This window comes from Dipodomys ordii, unplaced genomic scaffold (genome assembly GCF_000151885.1).
Source record: "Dipodomys ordii isolate 6190 unplaced genomic scaffold, Dord_2.0 Scaffold98, whole genome shotgun sequence".
NCBI lineage: Eukaryota > Metazoa > Chordata > Mammalia > Rodentia > Heteromyidae > Dipodomys > Dipodomys ordii.
The window spans coordinates 3,474,947-3,502,075 of record NW_012267314.1 but is presented as its reverse complement, the minus strand read 5'-3'; the positions used below and the strand labels follow the sequence as shown (position 1 = coordinate 3,502,075).

The 27,129-nt window shown below is 41.7% G+C and overlaps 1 protein-coding gene across 1 annotated transcript in view; it reads right to left on the bottom strand.

Annotated features, from left to right (window-relative positions):
- The window catches only part of Syne1 (spectrin repeat containing, nuclear envelope 1), a 388,103-nt gene that overhangs the window by 62,221 nt on the left and 298,753 nt on the right, over nt 1–27,129 (bottom strand). The window contains exons 111-123 of the mRNA XM_013026970.1: nt 26,835–26,984; nt 25,612–25,788; nt 24,491–24,646; nt 18,797–18,952; nt 16,383–16,553; nt 14,077–14,210; nt 13,392–13,596; nt 11,052–11,234; nt 10,340–10,486; nt 7,617–7,771; nt 6,404–6,551; nt 2,990–3,084; nt 864–1,098 (exon numbers count right to left, since the gene is read on the bottom strand). Coding sequence (XP_012882424.1) covers nt 864–1,098; nt 2,990–3,084; nt 6,404–6,551; nt 7,617–7,771; nt 10,340–10,486; nt 11,052–11,234; nt 13,392–13,596; nt 14,077–14,210; nt 16,383–16,553; nt 18,797–18,952; nt 24,491–24,646; nt 25,612–25,788; nt 26,835–26,984 — 2,112 coding nt within the window. The remainder of the gene's footprint in view (nt 1–863; nt 1,099–2,989; nt 3,085–6,403; nt 6,552–7,616; nt 7,772–10,339; nt 10,487–11,051; nt 11,235–13,391; nt 13,597–14,076; nt 14,211–16,382; nt 16,554–18,796; nt 18,953–24,490; nt 24,647–25,611; nt 25,789–26,834; nt 26,985–27,129) is intronic.

The window sequence follows — 27,129 nt, the reverse complement described above, 5'->3', positions numbered from 1 at the left end:
TGGATACGCTAAGACGGGTTAGAAGGGGCCTATCTACCCCGCAGAGAAATCCTGGGAGACTCTTGAAAGTGATGGATACAGACTTGTGTTAGATGAGACAGGGGGAGAGGCGCCAAGGGAGAGAAGAAAGAGCTCTTTGATGGCTCCCAAATTCCTACACAGATAGTCCAGAGAGCCGATGAGGACCCTTCCTTAGGCTGAGGACACAAGCTACTGGGGACGTTCGACCCAGAGCTCACAACCTTTGTGGAGAGCCACAGGGTCCAGTCCCTCTGCCATGCAGATACAAATGTGACAGGCAGTTGGATACATGGGTAAGAAACCTCAGCAGGTGAATGAATGTGACCAGAGGATTCCAACTTGCCCCATCTCTGCTAGCAGTGGCATGTGGAAGCCATTTCTGCAGAAGAGTTCACTTAGGAGAAATGAAGAGGAAGAAACCTATGCACAGGATGCTGTGTTAGAGGAAGGTGAGAGCATTTGGGGAAGGAGAGAGGTTTGTGTCTCATGAGCTGTAAGACCCCAATTCCCAGGCTGGTGAGAATATAGGGTGGCTGGGAAAAACAAAAACAAAGAGCTCATGTACCTCTAGCCCTGCTTTCTTTCCTGGAGTGCTTACTCTCAATGTGTAAACTGCTTCCAAGTCACATCCATATAATCAGTGCAAAATCTCCCTTCCTGGCCACTGCCTTGCTTTCCACACAGGGCTGCAGGCCATAGCTGTAGAAAGCGAATTGCAACACAACCGTTTTGCAGAACAACATTTGTCCTAATTCCAGGTGACTGACTCCAGTCCTGCAGAGCAGAGGTGCGGGCGATGGAGATGCAGAAAAGGGTTGAGGGACGGTGCTCACGCATCTTACCTGCACTTCATCATGGAGGGCCCTCACTTGCTGCAGTGGTATGGGGATGCTCCCCAGACCGCTCAGAGGAAGATAGGACACTTCCACCAGCCATTTCCGGAGCTTCTCCACCATCTCCCTGTAGCGTTGCCACTGGCGAATCTGGCTGTCAATGATCCCGCGCCTCTGCTGAGCCCTGCGAATCACTCCCTGCCACTGGTGACTGAGGAGCGTCAACTTCCGGTTGAACTCGTCCCTGCAGAAGAAAGAATCACACAATAAGTAACCATCATCCAGGATCAAGCTTCTTGATTAGCCAAGGTACACATTCTCTACCATCGCAAGCCAGGGGATGTGAAAGAAGACAACAAATTGCAAATACTACTTAATGATCAAGTAATCTAAAGCATTAGACTATTGGTGTTGGCAAATGGGAGACGTCTGCATGTCTCAGCATGGGTGAAAACAAATGTAGGTCAAGGTCACTGTCCTGTTGAGTGTGAGAAAGGAGAAGGACAGAGCAATCAGCTGGAACCTAGATGTGTGAGCTTCACGGTATTTCTTTGACGTTGTGAACATCTGTCAACTACAAAAATGTGGAATGTCAGAATTGGAAACATGAGAAGAGCTAGAGCATGAGAAGATCCACGCATATTGCTTTGTATTCCAAGTAAGCATCTGGGGTCTCTTTGGAGCCTTTGCTGTGTGCAATCGAGCTGTCGTAAGCTACCTGCCATCTTGGGAATATATCTCTTTTGGCCAAAGCTCTACAAAATAAACCTCACAAATTAATTTCTTGAACACAAATACATTTGTCATCTGGAACCTTCCCATTGTCAACAGACGCTAAACTGATTTTTCTTTTTTCATGTGCAACTTTTTTCATGTCCAACTCTCCCATTTTCATGTCTTTGGTGCTTTTTTTCCAAAATGTAACAGTTTAAGATTTAATAGATGTTGGCTTGTGAAGAAATTCTAAATTTTATTTTACTAAATGACTTGGGTATTTATGATATTGTTAGGGAGTTGGCTGAAGGATAGTAAAATAAAAGATGAAAGTTAATTACATTTAAAACAAAAGTTAATTGCATTTGAATTTGTTTACTTTTGAGAGCCTTAAATTTTCAGTAGACTTCACATTTAAGTCTGGCTTGCTTAGAATAGAATAAATATGACATCACATTGTATTTTTCCAAACTTAACTAAGAAAATCTTTCATGTACTTCCAAAAACATATCCACTTAAAACTAGAACTGCTTCCAAAACATGAAAAGCAAAATTTTCCATAAAACTGATTTATTTTCCTATATCTTACAAATATATTAATTATAATCCCAACTACTGTCCCGAAACGTGGGAAAAGTGTTCAAGTATAATAAAACAAGTGGGGTTAATTCTTCAGCAATAAACATGGAGACTGATGAGATAAATACAATTTCCTTTCTAGGAAATGTAAGTACCATTAAAGAAACTGCCATTTTGCATGCTGAAAAATCTAAGAGAAGAGAGACTGTGTTTGCTAGATAATTGTTCACAACAGTAAAGAGGAAGAAGTATCTCAGGTTGGATGCAGTGGATTTAAGTTGGAAAGCCATTTTCAAACATGGAGGATATAGCCCAGTCCAGGGATGCTGGATGGTGTAAATGCAGAACTGGCTACTCCCAACACAGGAGCATGAAGCTTGACTTAGTGGTCACTGAGTTCCATGACCTTGGTCAAATCTGTTCATATTTGTGGGCTCAGGTCTTTCATGTCTAAATCAGCGACCTGGACCAGTGATGTCTATGCTCCTTTGAGGATACAATTGCTGTAATTGCATGAGAATATTAGAAGCATCTGTTTACAAACCGCGCATACAATTCATTCGGATCTATTCATTAATTCCACTTCTTACCGATGACTAGCAAAGGTTGGCTAGGTGATTTCCAATTACCCTCTGTCCTTCATATCATATAATAGCAGTTCTCTACAAAGATTCAATGCTCACTCATTTCCGAGGTTTGGACAAGCCTTTCCTTCCAATTATTAAGACTCTATGATAGTACAATTGCCTTAGGAAGATTGGATAGAAGCCCTCTAATCACATTAAAAAGAAAATGACTAATTTGCTGCAACCTTTCTTCATAATAATTTATCAAAGACTTACCTGTCATCAACTTGACCTTGTTCTAGAAGACGCTGCCCATCAACAATGATTGAGTGCAGAATCTGCTGACGACTGAACATCTCAGCTTGAAACAACTATAATTGAGAGAGAGAGAGAGAGAGAGAGAGAGAGAAGAGAGAGAGCACACTTATTTAGAGTCCTTAATTAACTGAAAATTTTCTCATTTTAACAAGGTGATTAAAAAGTACTGGGATGTATGTTAAGTCTGCAGTGGAGGAATAATGTTTTTAAAAAATCATCAGTTAAGATGTAGATTTGCAATGGTGTAACTCTTAAACAACTCACTCATAGTTTAACAAAATGAATGCCAGCAAGTTGAAACCTGTGTTGTCATGAGAAGAGGAGGTCAATGGGAGAGGGGGTGGCAAGCGGAGGGGGTGGTGGGCGAATATAGTCACTCTACTTAATGTGCATATATGAAAATGGAACCCGGAAACTTGAGGGGATGTGGGGGTGGGGCGAGACAGAGGGGCATGATAGAAGGGTGGCCTTCCTCCTGATGCACCGTACTCCTAAACTGACACCTTGCATTGAAACTCTTCTGTGCAACTCCTTAAGGATAATAAAAACAGTATTAGTGGGGGCTGGGAAGGTAGCTCAGTGGTAGAGCGCTTGCCTCGCATGCATGAGGCCCTGGGTTCGATTCCTCAGCACCACATAAGCAAAAAGAAAAAAAAAGCTGGAAGTGGCGCTGTGGCTCAAGTGGTAGAGCGCTAGCCTTGAGCTGAAGAGCTGAGGGACAGCGCCCAGACCCAGAGGTCAGGCCCCACGACCGGACCTCCCCCCCCAAAAAAAATAAATAAATAAAAACAGTATTAAATGAGCCAGACTGAAAGGAAAGTCTGGTTAGGAATTTATAAAACTAAGTGACTAAAAGTGAACCAAGTATGCTTACCTGTCCATCTTTTCTTTCAAAAGCAAGGAATGAGTAAGTTAATGTACAAATTTGTGTTCTGATTTTTTTTTGTCCACGCTGTTTTTCAACGTAACTAGGTTAGTAAAATTATTTCTCTAATAAAGAAATAATGGCTCAGTGTGGTAAATCTCCTGCTACTAAAGCATGAGATGCTGAGACCTATGGCGAACAGTGAAGAAATTAGTCAAAATAATAAATTAAAAATAAATTAGAAAGTCTCTTAAATCATTTCTGACTTTTTCCTTTGAGATGGATGGGCGCTTACTTTGAGCAGGCTGACCATGATCTCCCAGGTTCGTGAAGTCCTCCTGCCTCCCCTATCTGAGTAGCAGAGACAACTGCATCAGCCACCCTGCAAACGGCCTTACTGCAGTATAACTCACCTGCCATTCGATCCACACAATTCACGTGTCTGATTTGGGCTAGAGGTGTAATTCAAGTGGTAGAGCATTTGTCCAGCAAGCATGAGACCCTGACTACAAACCCTAGTACTGCCAGATAATAATAAATAAGAAATAAAGGCTGAATTTAATAGTCTTAATTCTATTTCCTACTTGTACAACCATCATCATGTTTCAATTATGGAACATTTTCACCAGGCCCCAAACAAACTCTGGGCTCATTACTAACCATTCCCTATTCCCTCTCAATGACCACCTGAGCAAATACTCCTCTCTGTGTCTCTACGCCTGGATTGCCGAATCCAGGTGTTTCACCTAAGTAGAATCATGCAACATGTCGTCACTTGGGACTTTTTTTTTTTTTGGGTCCGGTCGTGGGGCCTGAACTCTGGGCCTGGGTGCTGTTCCTCAGCTCTTCAGCTCAAGGCTAGCACTCTACCACTTGAGCCACAGCGCCACTTCCGGCTTTTTTTCTTTTTGCTTATGTGGTGCTGAGGAATCGAACCCAGGGCCTCAGGCATGCAAGGCAAGCGCTCTACCACTGAGCCACCTTCCCAGCCCCTTGGGACTTTTTTACTTGGGGTCATATTCTCAAGGCTTAGCCACATTACAGTGTGTACAAGTGTATGATTCCCTTTTAGGGCTGAATTATATTCCATTAATTGGTAGCATTTGTTTGTTTTTGCTTTGTTTGGAGACAGGGTGTCACAGTAGAGCCCAGGCTAGCCTCAAACTATCTATTCTCCTGACTCAAGAGCTGGCCTTATAGGTATGCACTACTATGCCTACTTCATAAAATATCATTTATCCATTCATCAGTTGGTGGACATCTGAATTGCTTCCATGTTTGCCTACTATCATTTATAACATTATGAAGAATGTGAACAGTGCACTTGAATAAGGTTTTGAGTGGACTTGTGCTTATTCATCTTGAGGCTATAATAACATATAAATAAAGACACACACATATATATATGTATACACTCATACACACATGTATACAAACATATACTCATATATATGTACACATACATATTAATTTAAATGTATATATACTCATATATATGTATACATACATATTAATTTAAATGTATACACTCATATATATATACCCATATATATACATATATATAGTCATATCTATATAGGTATGAACATAAAGAAGGGGTGGGACTTCTAGGTTTCTTGGTAATTGGTTGAGCACTTTGAGGAACTGACAAAGTATCTTTCAAAGTAGACTTTTCCATTCTGCATTCCCATCAGCAGCAGTTCTCTATTTCCCCTGTCACCATCCCAGTGGGCATGAATTGGGCCTCATAATGGTCCCTCATTGGTCAATTCAGAACAATTAGATCTAACGATATCTTACAATTTTTTAGTTCCTTTTAAAAAATGCAGCAAAATGATTTAGCCAGTATTTATTAGTCATGCTCTGGTTCATATTTTTCTCCACTCTTGGATAAGTCTTTTATCTCCAGTTCATGTATTTCATTGTCTCTCTGTCTCTGTCTCTCTGTCTCTGTCTCTCTCTCTCTCGCTCTGTCTTTTCTTTTGTTTGGAAGTCCTGGTCGTTGGAATCTAGGTTTCCACAGGTGCTTTCCCATTAAAATTCAATTTTATCAAAAGGTATACCTAGAGATATTTGATAATTTGATTTTCTGGTATACCATTCATATTTACTTTTTAAAAGAACAAACAATATTCCTATACCAAAGACTTTGCTTTTAATCAAAGTATAGTCTCTAAAGTGATTAACCTTAAACCACATAACTCTCTCCACTCCTTCTTCCCTTCCCCAGGAAGTAGCTTTGAACCCCAATTCAGGCACGACTCATTGCATTGTGTTATTGATGGCAGCCAGCCATGAATGAATAAGTATGAATGAGTACAAAGAAGAGAACTGGACCAATTGTAACTAAGGCTTCACAATCTCAGGCTCACGCAAGGAAGCAGAAATGACACACCTGGTTGAGCAGGCAGGGAGCAATATTTTGTATTTCCTGCATGACGTTTGACGAGGTCTTGAAAAGCTCCTTCACTTTTCTTGTTATCCTGAAGGCTACTAACAGAACTCACCTCATGTGCTCTCTGCTGTTCCAGAAGATGCTGGAAATTGCCAGAAATCTCCACTGCTAATTTTTTCTCTGTTTGAACCAGGAATTCCATCCATGTTTCACATTTTTCCAGGAAAGTCTGATGCTGTAGCAGAAATGACTGCAACTTGCTGACCAGGACAAAGGAACCAGGAATGACAATTTATTTTTCCTCCTATCTCTGGCGTATAAAACTAGACTAAATATTTTCCACCTCCAATCCTATGAACCACAACAAAGTATTCATGTTGACAAACATAAGCTTTTTTAAAAAGCTTAAAAAGTAAAAAGTTTACAATATTACATTTTTAAATGATGCAAATTATGTACATCCTTGGAATATAATCTTACTTAAAAGCAAGCAGAGCTCAAGCTCTTGAGTTCAAGCCCTAAATTGTATACAAATAAACAACAAAAACACCATATACTCGTGTATATGTTTAATAAACACTGGTAAATTATTTTATTATTTGAGTTTCCACTTTCAGTTCAAACACTGTCAGTTCCTGGGAGGTCTTAGAATTTAAAAATATATAAAATTCTATTCTATTTATATGCTGTAGTTGGAAGTATCCCCGTCAAAAACTAGAACTGATATTTAATGTCCAATGAGCTAGTAGTATGAATAGAGTTTTCAGAGTTGATTAGACCCTGAGGATTCTCCATTCATGAATGGTGTTAAACTATTGGCTCTCTAGTCCTTTAGCTTTCTTCCATGTGAGGCTTTTTTTCTTTTCTCCTTCTTTCTCTCTCTTTCTTTTTTTTCTTATTTTCTTTCCTTTTGTTGGTAATAGGGCTTGAACTCTGAGCCTGGGCATTGTCCACCCAAGGCTAGTGCGCTAAACTATAAGCCATAGCTCTTCATCCAGTTTTCTGATGGTTAAATGGACTGGCTTTGGACAGTGATCCTCAAATCTCAGCCTCCTGAGTAGCTAGGATTACAGGCCTGAACCACCAGTGCTCAGCTAAAGGGTTTCTCCTTTCTGGAGAATAGAGAAGAAGACTCCATCTTGGAGGCAGAAATTAACCCTCACTAAACAACCAAATCTGCTGAAAACTTGACCTTGGACTTCCTTGACCCCAGTACTATGACAACATGAATTTCTTTTCTTTTTTAGCAGCCCAGTCTTTGGTGCTTTGTCACAGCAGAACTAAACAAAGGCAACTGGAGTAAATCACCAAAGTATCTTCTTTACCTAAATCTCTCTGTGGTCTGCGAAGAGACCAGAGACCAGTGGCGGTTCAGATTCTGCATCCTTTTGATTTCCTTATCGTTCAGGGGTAGCCGGTATCCCAGCTCATTGAGGCGGTCTAAGTCTGGAGCCATGCTGCTGAATTTTAACATCTGTCCCTGTAAGTAAGAGGAGCAGGGCTGGATTAAGAGAAATAAGCAGAAAAAGGCACAGTGAATGCACACAGTGAATCCCTGATTTCAGGAAGAAGTGGCTTGGTGGTCTGCCATGCATATGTGGACTACTTACAATCTCCAGAGAACAAATTCAGATCCGCTGACTCCCCTCTTCAGCTCACACTGACACCAGGTTACCCAGTGTCTTTTGCTGGGTGCTAGCGGTTTGCATGTATCTTCGATTACCACGCTCTATTTACTCAGCTAAAAATCCTGATGATGACCTGATATTTAATGCACCCATTCTGATCTGCTTCCTTCTTATTCAACAACATAGCTCTTATTACAACCAAACAACACTGTGGCAGATTTACAAATAATCTGTCGTTTTATCCCCAAAACAATCCCAACATGTAAATTCCACTGTTCTTTTTCCCCCCTCCCCCAAATATTTTTGTTCACACATGAACACAAAACTGTATGAAAATCTGTTCATGGAAACAGTACGTCTAGTATCAAAACCTAAACAGAAGAATTAAGTTCAATGGAGGACTGTGACATCCTTGAAACAGTAAGTTAGCAGTGTATGGATGAACCAGAGGAAATAGCATGGTATAAATAATATCTATACTTTAACAAATGCTTTAGTAAATGACAAATGGGACTGTAAAATGCTGAAAAACATTTGAATATATTATACACGAAGAACAGAAAAAAATGATTTGAATTTGGTTTTATATGTTGTGAATATTTGCATCTTCCAAAGTAACACATGATAAATTCATTTTGGAAACACCAATAAATTAATAGGTAAAAAGCTCAAGAAAAGCCTAATGGAAGTCTAACAGGAAAAAAAGAGGACTGAGATGAAGTAAATGGCCACATGGTGAAGGGTAGAGGAAGAAGCTGTGGTTGGGCTCTTGCTAGCTAGAGGACAATTTCACTGGAGGCTCGAAACAACCTCTCATTCTCTTAAGAGCTTCTGCTTTAGGTCCTTGTCTCCAATCTCAATGTTGGTGCTCAACCAGCAGAGCAGTCTGTGGTTTCTGACCCCTTCCTCCTCCCGCGGGAGACAAAGCTGTCAGCTCCGCCCCTGCTCAGGTGTGTTCTCATCTCTATCTTGGAAGCTGGCTAGAGGAAGGAGAAACCATCAGAGACCTCTGCCTCAGTGTGTGCTTCTCTCTGAACACTTTCTGCAAAAGGCTCAGACCCCTAATGGAGAAATGGAAGCTTCTCACTGACAAAAGCCGAACTCAATCTAGATGGTCAGGTTTTCATGAGGGGAGAAACACCCTGGCCTTTCTGCTGGTGCATTTACAGGGAGACACACACAGTAGGCATGGAGGACTCATAGGAACGTATCTGAACAGGATACAGCAGGATAGAAAGATGATAGATTACTTTTATGAGAATGTGTCGCTGGCAAGCAAGGTCTGCCCTGGACATGTGGTAGAGGCTCTCCCACGAGAGAGACTGTGAACAGCATGGCCAGAGGCTTACCCTCTTCAGAGGAGAGGGGTCTGAGGGTACAGGAAAGGAGAAACACCAAAAGCCCCAAGCTGCAAAGCAATGTGGCAGGAAGGGGAGGCGGACAGCACTCAGGAAGAGCAGCCCAGATAAGGTGGGGAGCAGGCGGTGCTGGCCTCCGCTGGCTACCTGGGTCTTTATTACCAACTAAAGGGAACCCCTGGAGGGCGACCCACCGGGACCCGTGATAAAGTGCATATGATTTATTTTATGTATTGTGTCGATTTAAAAATAGTTCATAATTTAGCAAAACCTTTTTTTTTCTTTTTAAAAAGTTATTAGTATTCTTCTTTTGGCAGTAGTAGAGTTCGAACTCAGGGCCTCAGGCTTGCTAGACAGGCACGCTACCATTTTAGCCACTCCTCTAGTCTCGATGTTATTAATACTGTTCAAAGACAAATCATGATTTTATATGTATGTATATATAAATATATTAAATATAAATAAAATATATAGATATATAATAAATATATAACATAATACCTGTATAAACATTTGATTGTATATAAATATATAATAAATATATATAATAAATAGCGAATACATATGAATATATTAATATAATAAATAAAATGCATAAAATATAATATATATAATTATAGTTATAAGGTACAATGTGATGTCTTAGTGTATGGCTACAAAACGAAATGCCTGGATAAAAGTAACTGAGTAATACTTGTTGGACAATGATCATTCTGGCAGGGGTTGAGGATGGAGGAGGGACCACACGGGAGGCTGTGTGGTCAGACAGATGGGGCAGGTTCCACTGGGAGTGAAGGGCGCTAGAGATGGAGCTACAGAGGTAATGATGCAGGTAGTGAGGGGCTGGGCCAGGGGCTGCCTGGAGGTGTGAGATGGTTTCTAGGGCACAGCAAATGGCTACTGCTGGTGGCCAACACACAGTTCTTTGCTTTCAGCCGGCAGAGCTGAGCGAGTTGCATGGAGCCAGAGAGGAAGAAGGTCTAAACACGCCCGTGGCGGGTTGTTCTTATCATTCTGAGGAGAGAAGATGGAGAGCTGGGATGAGGGTGTGCGCGCACCTACCTTCAGCTCCCCCATCCTTCCCTGGATGGTGGAGAGGTCTGCTGAGTGGCTGGGGTCCTGTGCTTGAAGCGTCTCCTCCGCCTCCACAGTCCAGCCCTCCAGAGCCGCTAGACTCTCCGCAAAGGTTTCGTAGTCAACAACTCCAGCCTTTGTTACACAAGGAAACAGAGATCTGACTGAGATGAACGTTTTAATGAAATATGGCAAAAAAAAGCACATAGATAAGGAAATTGCTTTTGCAATCTTGTATGGACTGGCCATTTGCAGGATACTGTTCCTAAAAGAACAAGGTGAGGATGGTATAAATTTTCTTTTCCCCACTGATATAATTTGTCTAAAGGGTAAGCATTATTTCTTCCTGCCATTGACAGCCAAGTAAAGTTATTCTGAAATACATTGTGAAATGTCTTTATAGTGCTTATAAAAAGCTGTTAAGGAAATACGTGCATGTTGATATGAATAGTGAAGCCACTCAGGATTTTGTAAGTTGGACAGACCATGGAGGCAGGCATAAAATCACTTCTCCAAAGCGATTTTAGCATGCTGCTGTAGAGAATAAGCCAGCTCTGCCCCATCCCCACGGCCCCCGTGTTTGTCTGTGCTCTGCTCTTGAAGGAGCTTAGGCTCACTGATGAATACTCTGTGTCCTGTGTCTATGTCTGACGTCACGAAACAGCCCTTAGCTAACACACCCTGACCGTGAGCTGGGTACCTGCAGCGTCTTCTGCTGCTTGTCCAGGGCCTGCTCCAGGGCACGCAATTGCTGACTCAAGCACAGATGGTCGGACTGGATGGCTGCGGAGGCTGAGGGATCCACTTGCTGCTTGAGTTGCTCTCCCAGCTCTTGGAGAACGAAAAGGGAATCCTTGGTTGTCCCTAGTCCTTTGAGGAGGTCCTACAGGAGAAGAGAAGATACCATCACAAAACGAGGTGGTAAGTATACTCTTCAGTACCATCAATAAAGGGCAAAGGAACACACATGTAGATATGACAGGCAATTCTTTCCCTTCTTTTGTTTTTGAGACACACTCTGACTATGTAGTCCAAGATGGCCTCAAACTCATGACCCTTCTGTCTCTTCCTCCTAAGGGTCGGGATTGAACTCATGTGCCACCACACGTGGCTATATATACACAATTCTGTTATTCTTTGCCTATACAGGGAATTGGCTTAAAGGCTTCATTCTTGCTTAGATTGCTTGCTCAGATGGTGCTCTACCACTTGAGCTAAGCCTTCAACATGAATTTTTGCTGGTTATATTAGAGATGGAGTCTGGTGGACTTTCCTGCCTGGCTGATTTTGAACTGCAGTCCTCCAGACCTCTGCCTCTTAAGTACACAGGATTATGTGTGAGCCAGCAAAACCTGACAACGTAGAAATTCTTATCAAATTATTACAGTAAAAAAACACCTGCAGGAAAAAAAGATTCAGAATTGAATCTAATTTTCTAGAGCCATTAACTGTATGTGTAAATACTTTAAATAACATTACAAACTACACACACACACACACACACACACACACACACGCACATACACACATGTATATAAGTACTCTTCTGATAATAAAAGCCACACCCGGTTCATGATGAAGACTGGAAAAATGTTGAAAATCAAAAAGCAAAAACAACAATTTTCCAAGATTCATAAGGGAAGCCAATAATTGTCAACATTTGGGCATTTTTCTCCTCTTTATAAGTTTCCTCTTTACAACTGGCTATAAAGAAGAAAAATATTCGAATCCAATTGAAGATTCTATGCTCTGCTTTACATTTTTATACTTATTTTTTGCTTCAGGCACCAGGGGTTAGTTTGACCATGCTATGTTCTGTATGTGTTGTCACATTCCTGCAGTTATTTTAACCTCTAGGGTCAGGGAGGTGTAAAATCCAGGGATGAGTCAGGCGTCCTGGTAAGAGTTGTCCACAACTCCATTTTCCCACATGGCATCTCTGACTTTCTCATATGCTCAAAATTCTAAGCCAATGTGAAGTCTTACTTCTGGTTTCTAAGCAACATGAGGAGTAGAACAGGATTGCTACTTCTGCCGTAGTGCTGGGACCTTCCTGGATAAGCTAGAGGGTACAGATCTGATAGCAGAGTGACTTTCAGTAGAGACAAACACAGAGGGCAACTTGTGCCTCTGGAATATTAAAAATGTCAGGTCTTGTAAAGATAAACTATGTGGGTACAAATGTGATGATGGTTAATATAACTATTAACCTTTAGCTTTAAAGTGATTGTGCAGTTTTTGTAAGAGGATCTTTGTAACACATTCATTACAGAAAAACAAATAAGGATAAATATTAAGAACTGGTAATGGGTGAAAGCCTTTCTTGAAAACTGTAAGTAGGTTACTGGCAAAAGAGAATTATTTAAGAGCTATTAAAAAGTATTACACTGTTAAATTGAGAGAGGTAAACTTCTTTCTCCCAGTAAATTCTTTAATGAAACTATTATGTTGATGCTTACACCACAGATAACAAATCTAAGTAGGCTTTTAAAAGATGTATTATTTCCCATGTAGTCACTTCCTATATTGACCATCCCAATTAAAGCACATAACCCAAAACTGTCACTTGGATTATATATATTCCATGAGGGGAGAAAAAAAGAGAAAAGCGGCTCATCTCTCAAAATGAAAGCATCGGTGAGGACCTCACAACTCTTTTTTTTTTTTTTGGGTCCGGTCATGGGGCCTGAACTCTGGGCCTGAGCGCTGTCCTTCAGCTCTTCAGCTCAAGGCTAGCACTCTACCACTTGAGCCATAGCGCCACTTCCGGCTTTTTTCTTTTTGCTTATGTGGTGCTGAGGAATCGAACCCAGGGCCTCAGGCATGCGAGGCAAGCACTCTACCACTGTGCCACCTTCCCAGCCCCCCTCACAACTCTTTTGGGAAGCCGTGCCCTGTCATTCATAGAACAATCATTTCTGGATGCCTGGCTCACATATGGAGAATCACCCAAAGCTCACACACATCAGAGCCAGGCCTGGTAAGTTTGCAGAACTGAAGAACGGCATGGTTGGGGGACCACGAGGGTTCCTGCACGTACATTGCAATCTTGAATCCACGTAGCGACTTCATCATCAGCGATGTCGCTGTGAGTGGCCGCCTTTAGCAGGGCCTTGGTTTGAGTCTCCTGCTGCTGAAGGGCCGCGGCGCACTGCTTGGAGTAGTCTCGGTATCTCTGCCAGAGGTGTAGGAGGGCCTTGCTGGAGTGCAGCTGCTCCGCGGTCTCTTCCAGCAAGTCATTCCATCTGGAAGTAATAGGCAACACTCATGGGCAGATGAGCCTCTCTCACAAAATGCTGTTATTTACTATTTTATTTTTCACGATCCTGGTTCATGGAAATATGGAAATAATGTAGACTGACTCACTCCAACTTCACATAATAAAACATCGCCAAGTCACAATCGTATCTCAAGGGTAGATGATAGGGGAAGAGGGCAGGCCCCAGCTAAGGGACATTTCTAATTCTTCCTAAATGCATTCACTCCCAATAATGTTAGAAACAGTTTGGGAAAACCATTACATTAACAGAGTAGAATTCACCACAAGGCTCAAATTTGGAATGTCAGAAAATCTTAAGTTCCATCCTATCTATCATGAGGTTATGTCTGTCATGTGTATAATTAAATTCAGCCATATTACCATGACAGTTCTATCACATTTACCATTTTCGTTCTATCATAATTGACAACGTATATATAATGTACAAAGCGAACATACTTCATACCTCATATTGACATCTTTCAGTGTATTGGTGAGCGTTTCTGTCACCGGTGGGTGACATTCTTTTAATAACTGGTTGGTGATGGAGCCAAATTTCTCTAAGTTCTTTTCCTGTTTTTCTAGCTCATCATGAAGGTTCTAATCAAAGGGGGAAAAAAATCACAGATGACATACCAGGTTTAAACTCAGAAATTTAACACACGAATTTCAGAGTTTACACAGTGATTATATACATGTATGGATTTAAGAATTCACACAGTTATTATACACATGCATGGATTTACTCCATGGTCTCACAAAACTTTGAAAAGAAATAATTTCTGTTCTTTTTATGATTATGAGAGGAGATTCTCAGTGATGGAGTTTTCCTGTGACACCTGAGCCTCTTCTGGAGAAATAGAGGAATGCACATCTGTGGTGGTAGTACATGTACCAGCAGTTACACTGTGGTTCTCTTGGATGCTCAAAGCCAAAAGCCAGGTCTCTATTACACATCTGGATGACTCTCCACTAAGTCTTCGTAATTAAATCCCTAGTTCATAGTTCTATTGCTAAGTTCTATCTCTACACCAAGAATATTTAAGGCTGTTTTTAATTCATAGGAAACAACTATGTATGTGGAATGATCCAGCTAATTATCCTATCACCTAATAGCCTCATCAACATTTGTCTATCAAAGTCAAAATTATAGAAGTCCAGGGAAGGGAGGTGGGAGCGAGAAGCTTATCAAGGAGTAGAGCCTGCCAGATGGGAGAATAGAATAGGCTTTAGTGATCTCTTGCACAGATCGGCAACTATAAATAACAACAATGTCTTTCATATTTCACATTAAAGTAAAGAATCTTTTATTAGACAAGCTTGGTAGAATCTCCCATTGTGGACCAGAAAGGGAACTGGAAAGAGACATTTCCCTGGACAATCCAATGAAAGGATCAACACATTGGTGAAACGCCACAGGCAAACGAGGTTGCCAAAACCGAGTGTCATTTATACCAACGTCTAATGACCCTCAATTCAAAATATTCAAGAAACGTCTCTCTGTCTTCACCTAGCAAGGCAATGTGCAGGAATTAAACCCACAGTACATTAATAAAAAAGCATTCCTAACCTCCTCAGAATAATAAAATATCTTTTAAATTTTACTATGTTCAAAATGAGGGTTTTTTAAAAATTGCTTTATTTGAGGCTTTTAAAACATTGGCTTCCATCAGCTATATGAGGGAGAATTTTATTGTTACATTTCCCACATGTGTAATGCTGTTTTCTAATCCATTTCAGCTCCTTGATCACACTCCCTGCTCCCCTTCCTTTAAGAGACGGTATCCCCGCAGATTTCCTTATTCTCTTTTCATCGTTGTGAATAGTCTAGTTTACCATTATTCCAATCTTCCCTCTCCTCCTCATAGGCATCCCTCAAGCAAAATGAATTATAATGATTCTTACTTATCTGCAACAACCATTTGGAGAAATTACTTTTACACATTACCCATTTCATCCTTCCTTCTCTCCACCCTTCCCCAAAAGACATCCTCTTAAGAACGTCTGTACATACAGTTAGCAACACATCCACAGGGATGGTCAAGCCAGTGAAGGAGGCTACAAGTATATGCACTGGGCATGCGCTGTGTCCTCGCCAGCCTCCCAGCTCTCTAGGACCCAACTGCCCCACCCACGATGTGCATTATTTAACCAGGAAGAAAGAGCAGTGGCAGGTAAGCATGTCCCAAGGCCCAGATGAGCAGGGGTGTGAGGGCAGCAGAGAATTGAGGACAGTGGCCTGCGAAGGAAGAGAGCCCTGTGCTTAGGAAAGAGAGGAGTGATTGTATCACAGACGAACGCTATGTAGCCAAGCTGTGTGTTGGGAAAGAGTTGGTAAGCACACACACAGACCCCTGGGGGGGGGGGGGGGTGAAGCAAAGCAAGCTCAAGGCCTGGAACATTTACCACTTTGGCTATTTTTCTCTTTATTTTCTTTTGAATCCCTCAGAGTGTGTTTGGAGAAGCAAGATAAACAGGAAAGGAGGAAGAAGACGGAAAGCATGGTGATAATGAGTCCCAGAAAGTGAACCTGGGTATAAAGTCATTTCACAAAACACATTTATGAGGACATAACAGGACATCAAACCCCACTGTATTACAGACCAGCTAGCCCAGCATTTGGTCCTCATAGGCAGGTAACATTAATTGTAAACATTCCGAAAAGAATCGAGTGTAAACAAGAAAGTGCAATAGGTCGCGACGATGGTCCGGCTTGCTAAGTTTCCCATGTTTCTCCGAGTAACGCGGATATTGATGGTGTTCACCTCTTACCTGCAGATTGTCTACCTGAACCTGCACTGCTTCTGAGGACCCGGTGAGCAGACGGAAACGGGACAGGGAGTACCTGGCCTCCATCAGGTGGCCGTTGATCTCATCCAGCGTGGCCTTGTGGCGGTTCCACTGGTCGAGCACTGACCTCAGCAAGACCTTTAACTGCCCCACCTGTCCAAAACCACGCACACCTGTTACCACTGCACGATCCGATAGATACACACAGACATACAGGGATGTATACACACATATATACTACACAAGGGAAGTGAGCATGTTGAATAAAACAAGTAATATACTACATGAACTTTTTCACAATTCTAGGAATCAAACCCAAGGCTTTGCACATGCCAGGTAAAATGCTCTGTCACTGGGCTAGGCCTACAGCCCATAAAATGAGTTTTTCAAATGCCTTAACTCATTCAACCCTTAGCAACCTAGTAAGGTAGGTATATCTTTATTCCCATATTATACATGAGGAAACTGAAGTACTAAGGAATAATGAAAATGAGATAAGATTGGGCTGGAAAGTGGCTTAGTGGGTAGAGTGCTTGCCTAGCATGCATGAAGCCCTGGGTTTGATTCCTCAGTTCCACATACACAGAAAAAGCCGGAAGTGACACTGTGGCTTAAGTGACAGAGTGCTAGCCTTGAGCAAAAAGAAGTTCAAGGACAGTGCCCAGTGCCCTGAGTTCAAGCCCCAGGACTGGCAAAAGAAAAATGATCTAAGATCACACTAAAAGGTAAAGAAAACAAAAGATCATGCTGTTAGAATGTATAAGAACATTGGAACCAAAGTGGTTGAGAATGAAATATACCTACATCTACATTCGTGTCTACCATCTATTTATATTGCTGTATCTATGTGTTCTCTGTTTGTATCTCTATGTCTATATCTTAGTTCACATGTTTGCACATAATCGCTCACATGCTCAAATGACTACGTAAAGACAAAACAGCCAAGAGAATTCCTTTCATCACCTGCATCACAAACATTTTTACTTTGGTTGATATCACTCTGCTTTCACTGTATTTGATGTTGGCATAATTTGTGGAGGGGAAGGGAAAAAACAAATTGTTTAAACAGGGATACAGGTGACCCATTGCAACAATGAGATGTACAAGTCATTATGTTGAAAAACAAACTTTACAGCTTTGGCGGGGGGGGGGGAGGGGAGGAGATGGGCATGGAGGGCAAGATGGGAAGGGGAAACACAGGAGGAGGCAACAATGCTTGATAAGAAATGTACTCATTATCTTGCCCATGTAATTGCAACCCCTCTGTATGGTATTTTCACAATAAAAATAAATAAATAAGTACAAAGGGAAAAAAAAGCTCTCTAGTTTGCTGGATTTCACCACTAATCTAAATGCAATTCTTTTATATATGGAGAGAGCATGGCCATGATTAGGGGAAGAGATTACATAAGTTAATTTGCATCTGCCTTCCTTGCTTTTCTTCCTTGTATGGAGGAAAAGTGTTGCAAGCAACTGAGCTGCCATCTGAGGGACCACTGGACGAAGCACGTGCTCCTGTCCACTCCAGTGGGCACCAGGACCAACCACACAACCAAAATCAGGAGCCAGGCAGGCAGATAAGCCAAGGAGATTGATGAACACTTTCCAATATCATTTGTTTCCCATAAGGCAACATTTCCATGAGAGAACTATTCATTTATACTTATATGGTATTGTCTCTAGCCCTCTGTGGTGATTGATGAAAACACATAAAATAAATCTCAAGTCAGGTAGAAGATAGGCTAGAACAGAGTCTGGAGAAGAGAGCATGGGCAGCTGGAGCTGTTTGCTGGGGGCCCTGGCTCACACACTTGTCTTCAATTCCAAAGGCTTAGACGTGGGTGCTATCTACATGGAAGTGGGATGGCTGCTGGATTCTAGTCTCTTCTGAGTACAACTGCCTTGATTTCCTCATAGATTATATGCGGGGCAGGAGAGAAACAGAGGAACGAAAAGTGTCTCTAAGGTTATGCCCATGATGGTAGGAAGAGCATGGGACATTGGGAGTGAAGATTCAGAGCAGGTTTGGGCATGGGTATTTAAGATATTTGTTGGTTCTACAGGAGAAGATGTCTACCCACTGTGTTTCTTTGTCTCTGTGTTTAAGAATTCAGTAGAGAACTCAACACTAAGGATAACCAATTAGAAACATATCTGTGCCTAGATGGCATCTATAGCTATGTGTATGGGTGGAATTATTAAGAGTGATGTTTATAATAATGTTTTTATAAGAAACACCAGAAGCTAGACATGTTTTTTTAAAGAAGGTAATAGAATAGACATAACAATACAAACAGATGATGTATATTTGACAATTGTTTACTCAGTTACTTGAAGAAAGCCAAACCTCAGCATGTGTCAACAAGAGCTGGCAAAGTGTCTAAGAGCAAAATTACCATGTGGTCCAAATTTGCCCAGGCTTGGTTGAGTTCCTGAAGCGTGCTCCTGACTGTGCCAGAGACTTCTTCTTTCTTGTTCTGAATCAAAGCAAGTCCATTCTGCTCAATTTTCTCTATTTCTTTTTCTTTTGCTTTAATCAAATCTTCCAGATCCTGAAAGATTTAAGAAAAAATTGTCACTTTAAATTGTCCTATTATGAAACTCTAGGGTGCACTGAAATTGAGCCATTAGTTTCACATACTAAAAATCTGCTACTAATCCAAAAGAAAAATATCCTTCTTAAAAGAGGATTTCAACAGCAATATTTCCTTCTTAGCCTTACATGTTAAAAGAAAAAGCTAATTTCCCATAAATTAGCCTTAAATTAATTAAACTAACAGAACCTAAAAAATGTAAAATCTACCTACTAGATAAAGAAATGGCATCATGTAATTTCTTTCCCCCAAAGAGTTACAGGAAAGAAATAACATGTCAGAAATGGTAATATGACTTGCATTCTTGATGCTAAAATATTACACTGCTGTTCAAAATATTCCATGGATTCGCCCATAGAAGGAAATGGGATAGAAGCATGTCTGAAATTCAGAAACATCTCTCTTGTTCTTGATGATGATGATGTGGTGGTACAAAGAGGTTACAATTCCAGGTCAGGTTATAAGTACAGTGCACCTTGCTCAATGCTACCCCTTCCGGCCTCAGCATCCTACCCCATCCCAGATACATTTCTGCTGCCCTTAAGTGAAGTCAGTGTGCCAGAAACTTCCATGAGGGTCTCGGTTTGTTCCCTTGTGGAATCAGAAGATGGAGAAGGCATTCTTTTAGTTCCTCTTTCTTTCTGTATAACCTGTATAACCCATTACCATAGCTCAAATTTGGAATGTACATATATCACTGTCAGAATGAAATGTTCAAGGAAGAAAAAGAAAGTGAGAAGAGCATCTAGAGTGTATACAAAAGCATACATCGTATTCCCAACTGGAAAATGCCATGAGAGAAAGCATCAAGGATTTCTCGTAAAGCTCTGTGGAGTTGGCTAGGACGTATCAACTCTGCATAGAAAAAAACCCAGTGGAAAATCAAGTCAAAGTCACACTGCCTGCCACGAGTCAGCGCTAGTGCAAAAGGCTCTGTCCTCTTTGGCCAATGCTGAGTCTACGTCCATGAACTCCAAGCTGCAGGGGTGTAAATTACAAACTGGGGTGATGAGATGTCAGGAGTAAAGACGTGGTCACACTCATATATGGAAGTGCACCCTCAGAACAAATGTGGGTGTGAGGTCCCTTGGGACTAGGATGAAGACCCTTTCCACCTATTTTATATTTGGATAACATCTCAATAATTTAAGAAAGGTTTTTTTTTTCTAAACCCCTTCTCATGACCCATGTATGAATGATAATATCATGACCGGGTAACCATTTGCAAGGTGTTGGTGCGAGTCTAGTCTCTACTAACTTAGTGATAGTCTGTATGTCTTGGTTTATAAGTTTTACTGTTCATTTACTTTCCATGACTGTGTTACATTTTAAAATGATAAGATTACTATCTTTGAGGAGTTGTGGGAAGGGACTACCCTTCCACAAAGCTGCTGTCAGCACAATGCATCTTGATCTAGGTCATCCCTTTCCCCATTCTCCCCTGTCTGCCAGCCCCATCCCTCACTCAGTTGTATTGGTGTTGTAAGATGTACACGGAGTGTTCTGACTGCATTCTCTTTCCGCTTCCGCGTCATCCATCTACCTCCTCTCCTTGGTTCATCCTCCACTTTTCAAGTACCAGTTTCCTGATAATCCTTTTGTTGGACCGTGAGGTTGCTTTTCTAAGGAATTACACCATTTGAATTCTCCCCTGCTAATATCATATTTCAGTTAATGTATTTGTGTACACGGGCATACAGTGTTTATTAGTACATTCAGAAATTAGTTCTAGCTTCCACATATGAGAGAAAGTAAGAGCTAGGGAGTCTCATGGACCTTTGTGCCCAGCTTGTCTTTGAACTGTGATCCTTCCGTCACATCCTCCTAAGCAGGATTACAGGCATGAATTACTGTAGCCTGGCATTATTTGAAATAGATTTCAACGTTATCAAAAACTAGCCAAATGTAAGATGTTATTACAGTCAGTCATTTTTCCATGTATGATGTTTCTGTGCATTTTTTGGTGTGGGTCCTGGGGCTTGAACTCTGAGCCTCGGTGCTACCCCTGTGGTCTTTTTGTTCAAGGCTCGTACTCTACCACTTGAGCCACAACACCATTGTGGCTTTTTCTGTGATTAATTGGAAATAAGAGTCTCACTGACTTTGCTGTCCTGGCTGGCTTCATACCAGATCTCAGCCTCCTGAGTAGCTCTCAGGCATGAGACAGTGGTGCTGACTTCAGTGCAAATTTGTTTATGTCCTGCATAACGATGAAGCTAATTTTGTCTTGGTGACCAAAAGTTTATACATGTAGCAGCTTAAAAAGATAATTTCAGGGCTGGGAAGGTGGCTCAGTGGTAGAGCGCTTGCCTTGCATGCCTGAGGCCCTGGGTTCGATTCCTCAGCACCACATAAGCAAAAAGAAAAAACCCGGAAGTGGCACTGTGGCTCAAGTGGTAGAGCACTAGCCTTGAGCTGAAGAGCTGAAGGACAGTGCCCAGGCCCAGAGTTCAGGCCCCACGACAGGACCAAAAAAAAAAAAAATAATTTCAGTTTTTATATTATTCATATTGTTTACCTTTTGTCAATATTATGATAGCTTTGATAATTAGCAGAGAATGAATCTGCTAATTGCTAAAATTATAGGTCCTTTATTTCCCTTATGGGAAGCATAATTAGTTTTATTTTGAAAAACTTCTATTTTCTATTTTTCTAAGACATACATCACAATTACAATTTATATTTAATAATATGCATGTAATTATGTATTTACTTATGCAATAGTATACAATACATAATTCTTCCTGTATATCTTTAATATGATTACAAAATTCAACTATTAGAAATTAAGTTATCCTCATTTATCTATAGGTGTTAAGGGTATAGTGAGCAGTAATTAACTGGTAAGAAATGCCCTCCTTGTTATGTTGTCATAAGAGCAAAACACAGGAAAAAAAGGCCATTGAATGGTATTTTTCCTAAAAAATGAAGGTATGTTTTCCTTTCAATAATAATAAAGAGATGATTCTGCTCTGATCAGTGAGGGGAAAGGCCAAAACCAACGTTTTTGCAATAGTAAATCACTCTCAACTTGGATTAACTCATAAATATCAGCTTTTATGTTGCTTTTCATGAATAAATCACCCTAGAAGACTGGAAAAATAGTCAAGAGTTTTAAAACAAAACAAAGCCTGAATCCAGGCACTGATTTAAGTACACTGGCTTGGTTTTCACACTTTGGTCCAAAGTCACAATTTCTCAAAAATGATGATAAATTTTATCAAAGTTTGTAGTACCGCCAACTTGAACTTGCCAGCTAGGCTACTGTGATTCATGAGTGACATTCCAAAATAAGTGTGGGAGCTACTTTCTCTCTGTCCACCCTCCCACTGCCCAACCTGCCCGCAGGAACAACGTCTCATTCCAAATCACCAACTGACATTTAAAATCGCAATGTAACCTTTCTCTCCAGACACTACCCGAACTGAGCCTACTAGAAGTAAAACCTGGGCAAACATCTGCAATATTTTCCAGATAGAATGTGTCTCAATTAAATGCAAGACATGCATAGAAAAAGGAGTAAAATGGAAAATGGGGGTGGGGGGGAATGGGGTGGGAAGCAGGGCACCTGTAATCCTAGCTACTCAGGGGGAGAAGATTTGAGGGTATAGTTCAAAGCCAGGAGAAGCAGTAAACTCTGTGAGATGCTTATCTCCAATAAACTACCAAAAAATAAATAAATAAAAACAAAACAAAACAAAAACCCTGGAGTAGACCTGTGGTTCAAGTGATACCAGCACTATCCTTGAGCAAAAAGCAACGTATGCCTGGCTTCAAGGGCCTGAGTTCAAGCTCCAAGACCAAGAAAAAAAAGTAAATAAATAAGCTCTCAAAACTGGTTAGAAAACAGAATATCACCCAAGTCCTTTCTTCCTAAAACCTAAGTTAGGAAAACAAGATTTAAGAAAAGTATCTTTTCCCTTGTATTAACCTCACAGATCAGCCTTCAACTAGCCTTAGAAAACACTATTTTTTTAATGCCATGGCTAATCTACAACACAGTACAACAAATGCATTCTTCTTAGCATACATTGGTTGTACTACACGGGTTTCCCTGCAGCATGCCCAGCACATACACAACGTGCCCTGATCGGCTCACCCTCCATCTCTCCCCCTCATTGCCTGCTTCACTTTATTTTCTGAACTTAGAGAACGTGTACATGAAATCTCTATACATTCAACGTGTCCCTCAAAGTGTGCAGGGCTTCTTGGTCAGAGACACCCCTTTCCATCGTTTTTCCCCCATCTGCTTGCTGCTCTTTCCAGACTCAGTGTTTGATTAGTCTATGTTCATATGTAGTGAATTGTTTGAAAACTCTCTTAGTGCAGTCTCAATGGCCACCACTCATGTCGCTCGTGTGGCGATAACGTTCACTGGGAAATATCTGGATTCTCACCACCCCAAATTCTGCCCACTGGCAGCGGAGCAGATATCAGGAGCTTCTGTGAAGGACACACAGGAAGGGGCCTGTCACCTGGGAAGCTCAAGAGTGGGACAGGAATGCAGCCAGCCCCGATGCTCATCTCCACTCACAGGGAAGAGCCCGGGAAGTGGCGGCTTAAGGAAGGGATCATAACTGGTCAGTTAATACATGTCAATAAACGTGTCAATAAAAGAAAGAATTCGAGTCAATGTACTTAAAATCTTGACAATTCTTAAATCTGATGATCATTATATAGCCTTCAGAATATATAAAAAAGGTGAAAATGTCTTTTAAAAATCAGTGTTAAAACAAGCTGGGTGCTGGTGGCTCAGGCCTGTAATCCTAGCTACTCAGGAGGCTGAGATCTGAGGATAGCGATTCAAAGCCAGCCCGGGGCAGGAAAGTCCGTGAGACTCCCATTGCCAATAAACCACCAGAAAACCGGAAGTGGCGCTGTGACTTAAGTGGTAGAGTGCTAGCCTTGAGCTGAAGAGCTGAGGGACAGTGTCCAGGTCCAGAGTTCAAGCCCCATGACCAACAACAAAAAAATAACTAAATAAAAGTAAAAAAAAAATTTAAAAACCTAAGCTGGGTGCTGGTGGTTCATATCTATAATCCTAGCTACTCAGGAGGCTGAGATCTGAGGATCAAAGGTCAAAGCCAACCAGGGCAGGAAAGTCCATGAGACTTATCTCCAGTTACCCACCAGAAAACTGGAAGTGGGCTGTGTCTCAAGTGGTAGAATGCTAGCCTGAACAAAAAAGCTCAGGGACAGCAGCGCCCAGGCCCTGAGTTTAAGCCCCATGACTGACAACAAACAAACAAACAAAATCCTATTTTGTTGGAAAGAAAAACTAGCTGGTTTGGTAGTGCATACCTACAATCCAAGCAAGTGTGAGTTTAAATCTGGCTTAGGCTGCACAGTAAGACCCTGTCTCAAAGTCAAGCCAACAAGCAACAAGAAAAGATATAGTCAAAAATAATGTCAAATCATCAGAGAAACTTGCTACCAAATACGTTTTAAAAATATTTAAGTATTTAAGAAATACATTCTCGCTATCAGACAGGTTACCTGGCAGTCTTTCAGGGAGCTCTGAACGGAAGCCTGGTCTCCAACCCGAAACTCTTGCTTCGTTCTCTTCTCCTGGGAGTCAAACCACATTTTGAGACTTTCTACATCATTTTCATATTCCGACCAGGATTCCAATAAGCCTTCCAACAACTGGACCTGAACACACACAAGGGAAAGAATGTTGCCATTTCATGTTAAATTCAAACATCATCAAAGAGGCCGTATATTATAAATTAAAATTTTCCCAGCCAGATGCTGTGGGCCTATGCCCACAGTCTGATCTACCCGGGAAGCTGAGATCTGAACACGGCAGTTCAAAGCCAGCCTGGGAAGGAAAGTTCCCTGAGATTCTTATCTCCAATTAACCATACACAAAAATTAAAAGTAGCAGTGTGGCTTAAGCAAGAGAGCACCAGTCTATAGCGAACAGTAAGAGCGGCCATGAAGTCCTCAGCTGAAGCACCAGCACTGCACAAATAAGCAAATAAATAAATATTCTAAAAATTATAGCCCTTGGCAGTCAGGTACCGGCAGCTCCCACCACGCAAACTCAGGAGCTTTTCGATCTGAGGATGGCAGTTCAAAGCCAGCCCAGCCAGGAAAGTCTGTGAGATTCTTATCTCTAATTAACCTAATTAAAAGAAGTAGAGCTGTAACTCCAGTGGTAGAGCACCAGCCTTGAAGGCAAAAGCTCAGGGACAGTGCCTAGGCTCCGAGTTCAAGCCTCAGGACTGGCACTTTGTGCATGCATGCACATGTGCATGGACACGCGCACGCGCGCGCGCGCACACACACACAGACAATAGCCCATGATCTATATAATTCAAAAAATGAATTTTATCAAGTGTGAATCAGGGGCTATTCTGGGTAAGCAAGAAAGGACTAGAGCTAATAGGCAAGGAAAACAATAGGCCTCAAGAGATAGCGTCAAAAGACATAAAAACATGAATTTTACAAAGAGCACATTCTTCTATTACTTGCAGAAGGAAAGCACTGTTGACCAGGTAACCTTCAGGAGAGCGGCTGGGAACATTCCGGACCCCGCCTGACCCTGGGCCTGTGCTCAGGGCTCTCGGTAGATCTGGGCTCTCGGGTGATCCCGGCAGCCCTGCCGCACGCACCTTCTCTGCGACCAGACCCTGCAGGAGCTGCCAGCTTCTGTTCATGGCGCCCAGCTGCTCCGCGAAGTCCGTCTTGTCGCTCCGCTTGCTCTCCACATCCTGACTGCTGATCTGCAGCACAGACTGGTTCACGAAGTCCACCGTCAGCTGTTTGCACTGAATGTCTATCTTAAAGCCCTACAAGGGAAGCAGAAGAAAATGAGATTGTCTTATTAATGTATACATATTATTGTTCTTCTGGGAACTGGAGAGTCCCAGCTCACCTTGACATGAGTATTACCTTCTTCTCCTTTGATGTCACCTAAATGGTATCATCACTTCATTTACCAACCTGGTCTTCGCAGAAGTTAAGCATATGATAAACACAGATACACACATATATGGAAGATACAGAGCCTGGTAAATTACACAAGCTCACTATAAAATATTTATCAAGGGCTGGGAAGGTGGCTCAGTGGAACAGCGCTTGCCTTGCATGCATGAGGCCCTGGGTTCGATTCCTCAGTACCACATAATCAGAAAAAGCCAAAAGAGGTGCTGTGGCCCAAGTGGTAGAGTGCTAGCCTTGAGCTGAAGAGCTGAGGGACAGAGTTCAGGCCCCATAACCGAAAAAGAAAAATGATCAATTGTAATATATATTACATGATCAGCATTTTTATTTAGTTGTTTTGCTTTTTCTGGAGCTTGAAATCAGGGCCTGGGCAGTATACATGAGGGTTTTTCTTTGTTCTGTTTTGTTTAGGTTTTGCTCTACCATTTAAGCCACAGTTCCATTTTCAGCTTTTCAATGGTTAACTGAAAGTGGCTCATGAACTTGTCTTGCTCAGACTGGCTTCAGACTGTATCCTTTAGATCTCAGCCTCCTGAGTAGTTAGGATTACAGGTGTGAGCCACCAGCCCCTGGATTGCATGTTTTAAAATAACAAAATGCTCCCTACAAGGGTCACTGCCCTATGGCTCTCTCTAGGGACACAATGTGGTCACATTCAAGTGGTCACAGGGGACCCTGGTCACCAGGTCCGGCCATCGTGTATGAAATCTATACATTTCAAGATCGGTTTTCAGTCTTTTGGTTTTAGGGGTTTGTTTTAAGACCTGAAGAGTTTGAGGTCAGAGCCACTGGAACCATGCCCCCCCAGCCCTTGCATATATGAGTTTTTGAGTCCTTTCAAACAAGATAGTTTAAATGCATTACAAGTGAACCACAGGAAAAGGTCAGGTACCTTATATTTCTGGAGGTATTCGTGCACTGCCCTGTGGCCCACGGCATGTTTTATGTCCTCTTCATCCTTCTGGATAACACTTTCCATGAGAGAGATCCAACTCATGACTTCAGAAATGGCGTGGCGGGAAGGCAGCTTGTCCATCTGGAGCTATCCAAGATGCAGAGACAATGAGCTCCACCCACGTCTTAAAACCCAAAGCCAATTTCCTGGTAACCTCAGAACCAAACGCTTGTTCTTAGGAACACACCAAGAAACACAGGGCTCCACAAAGACATTTGTCAGGTCTGAGAAG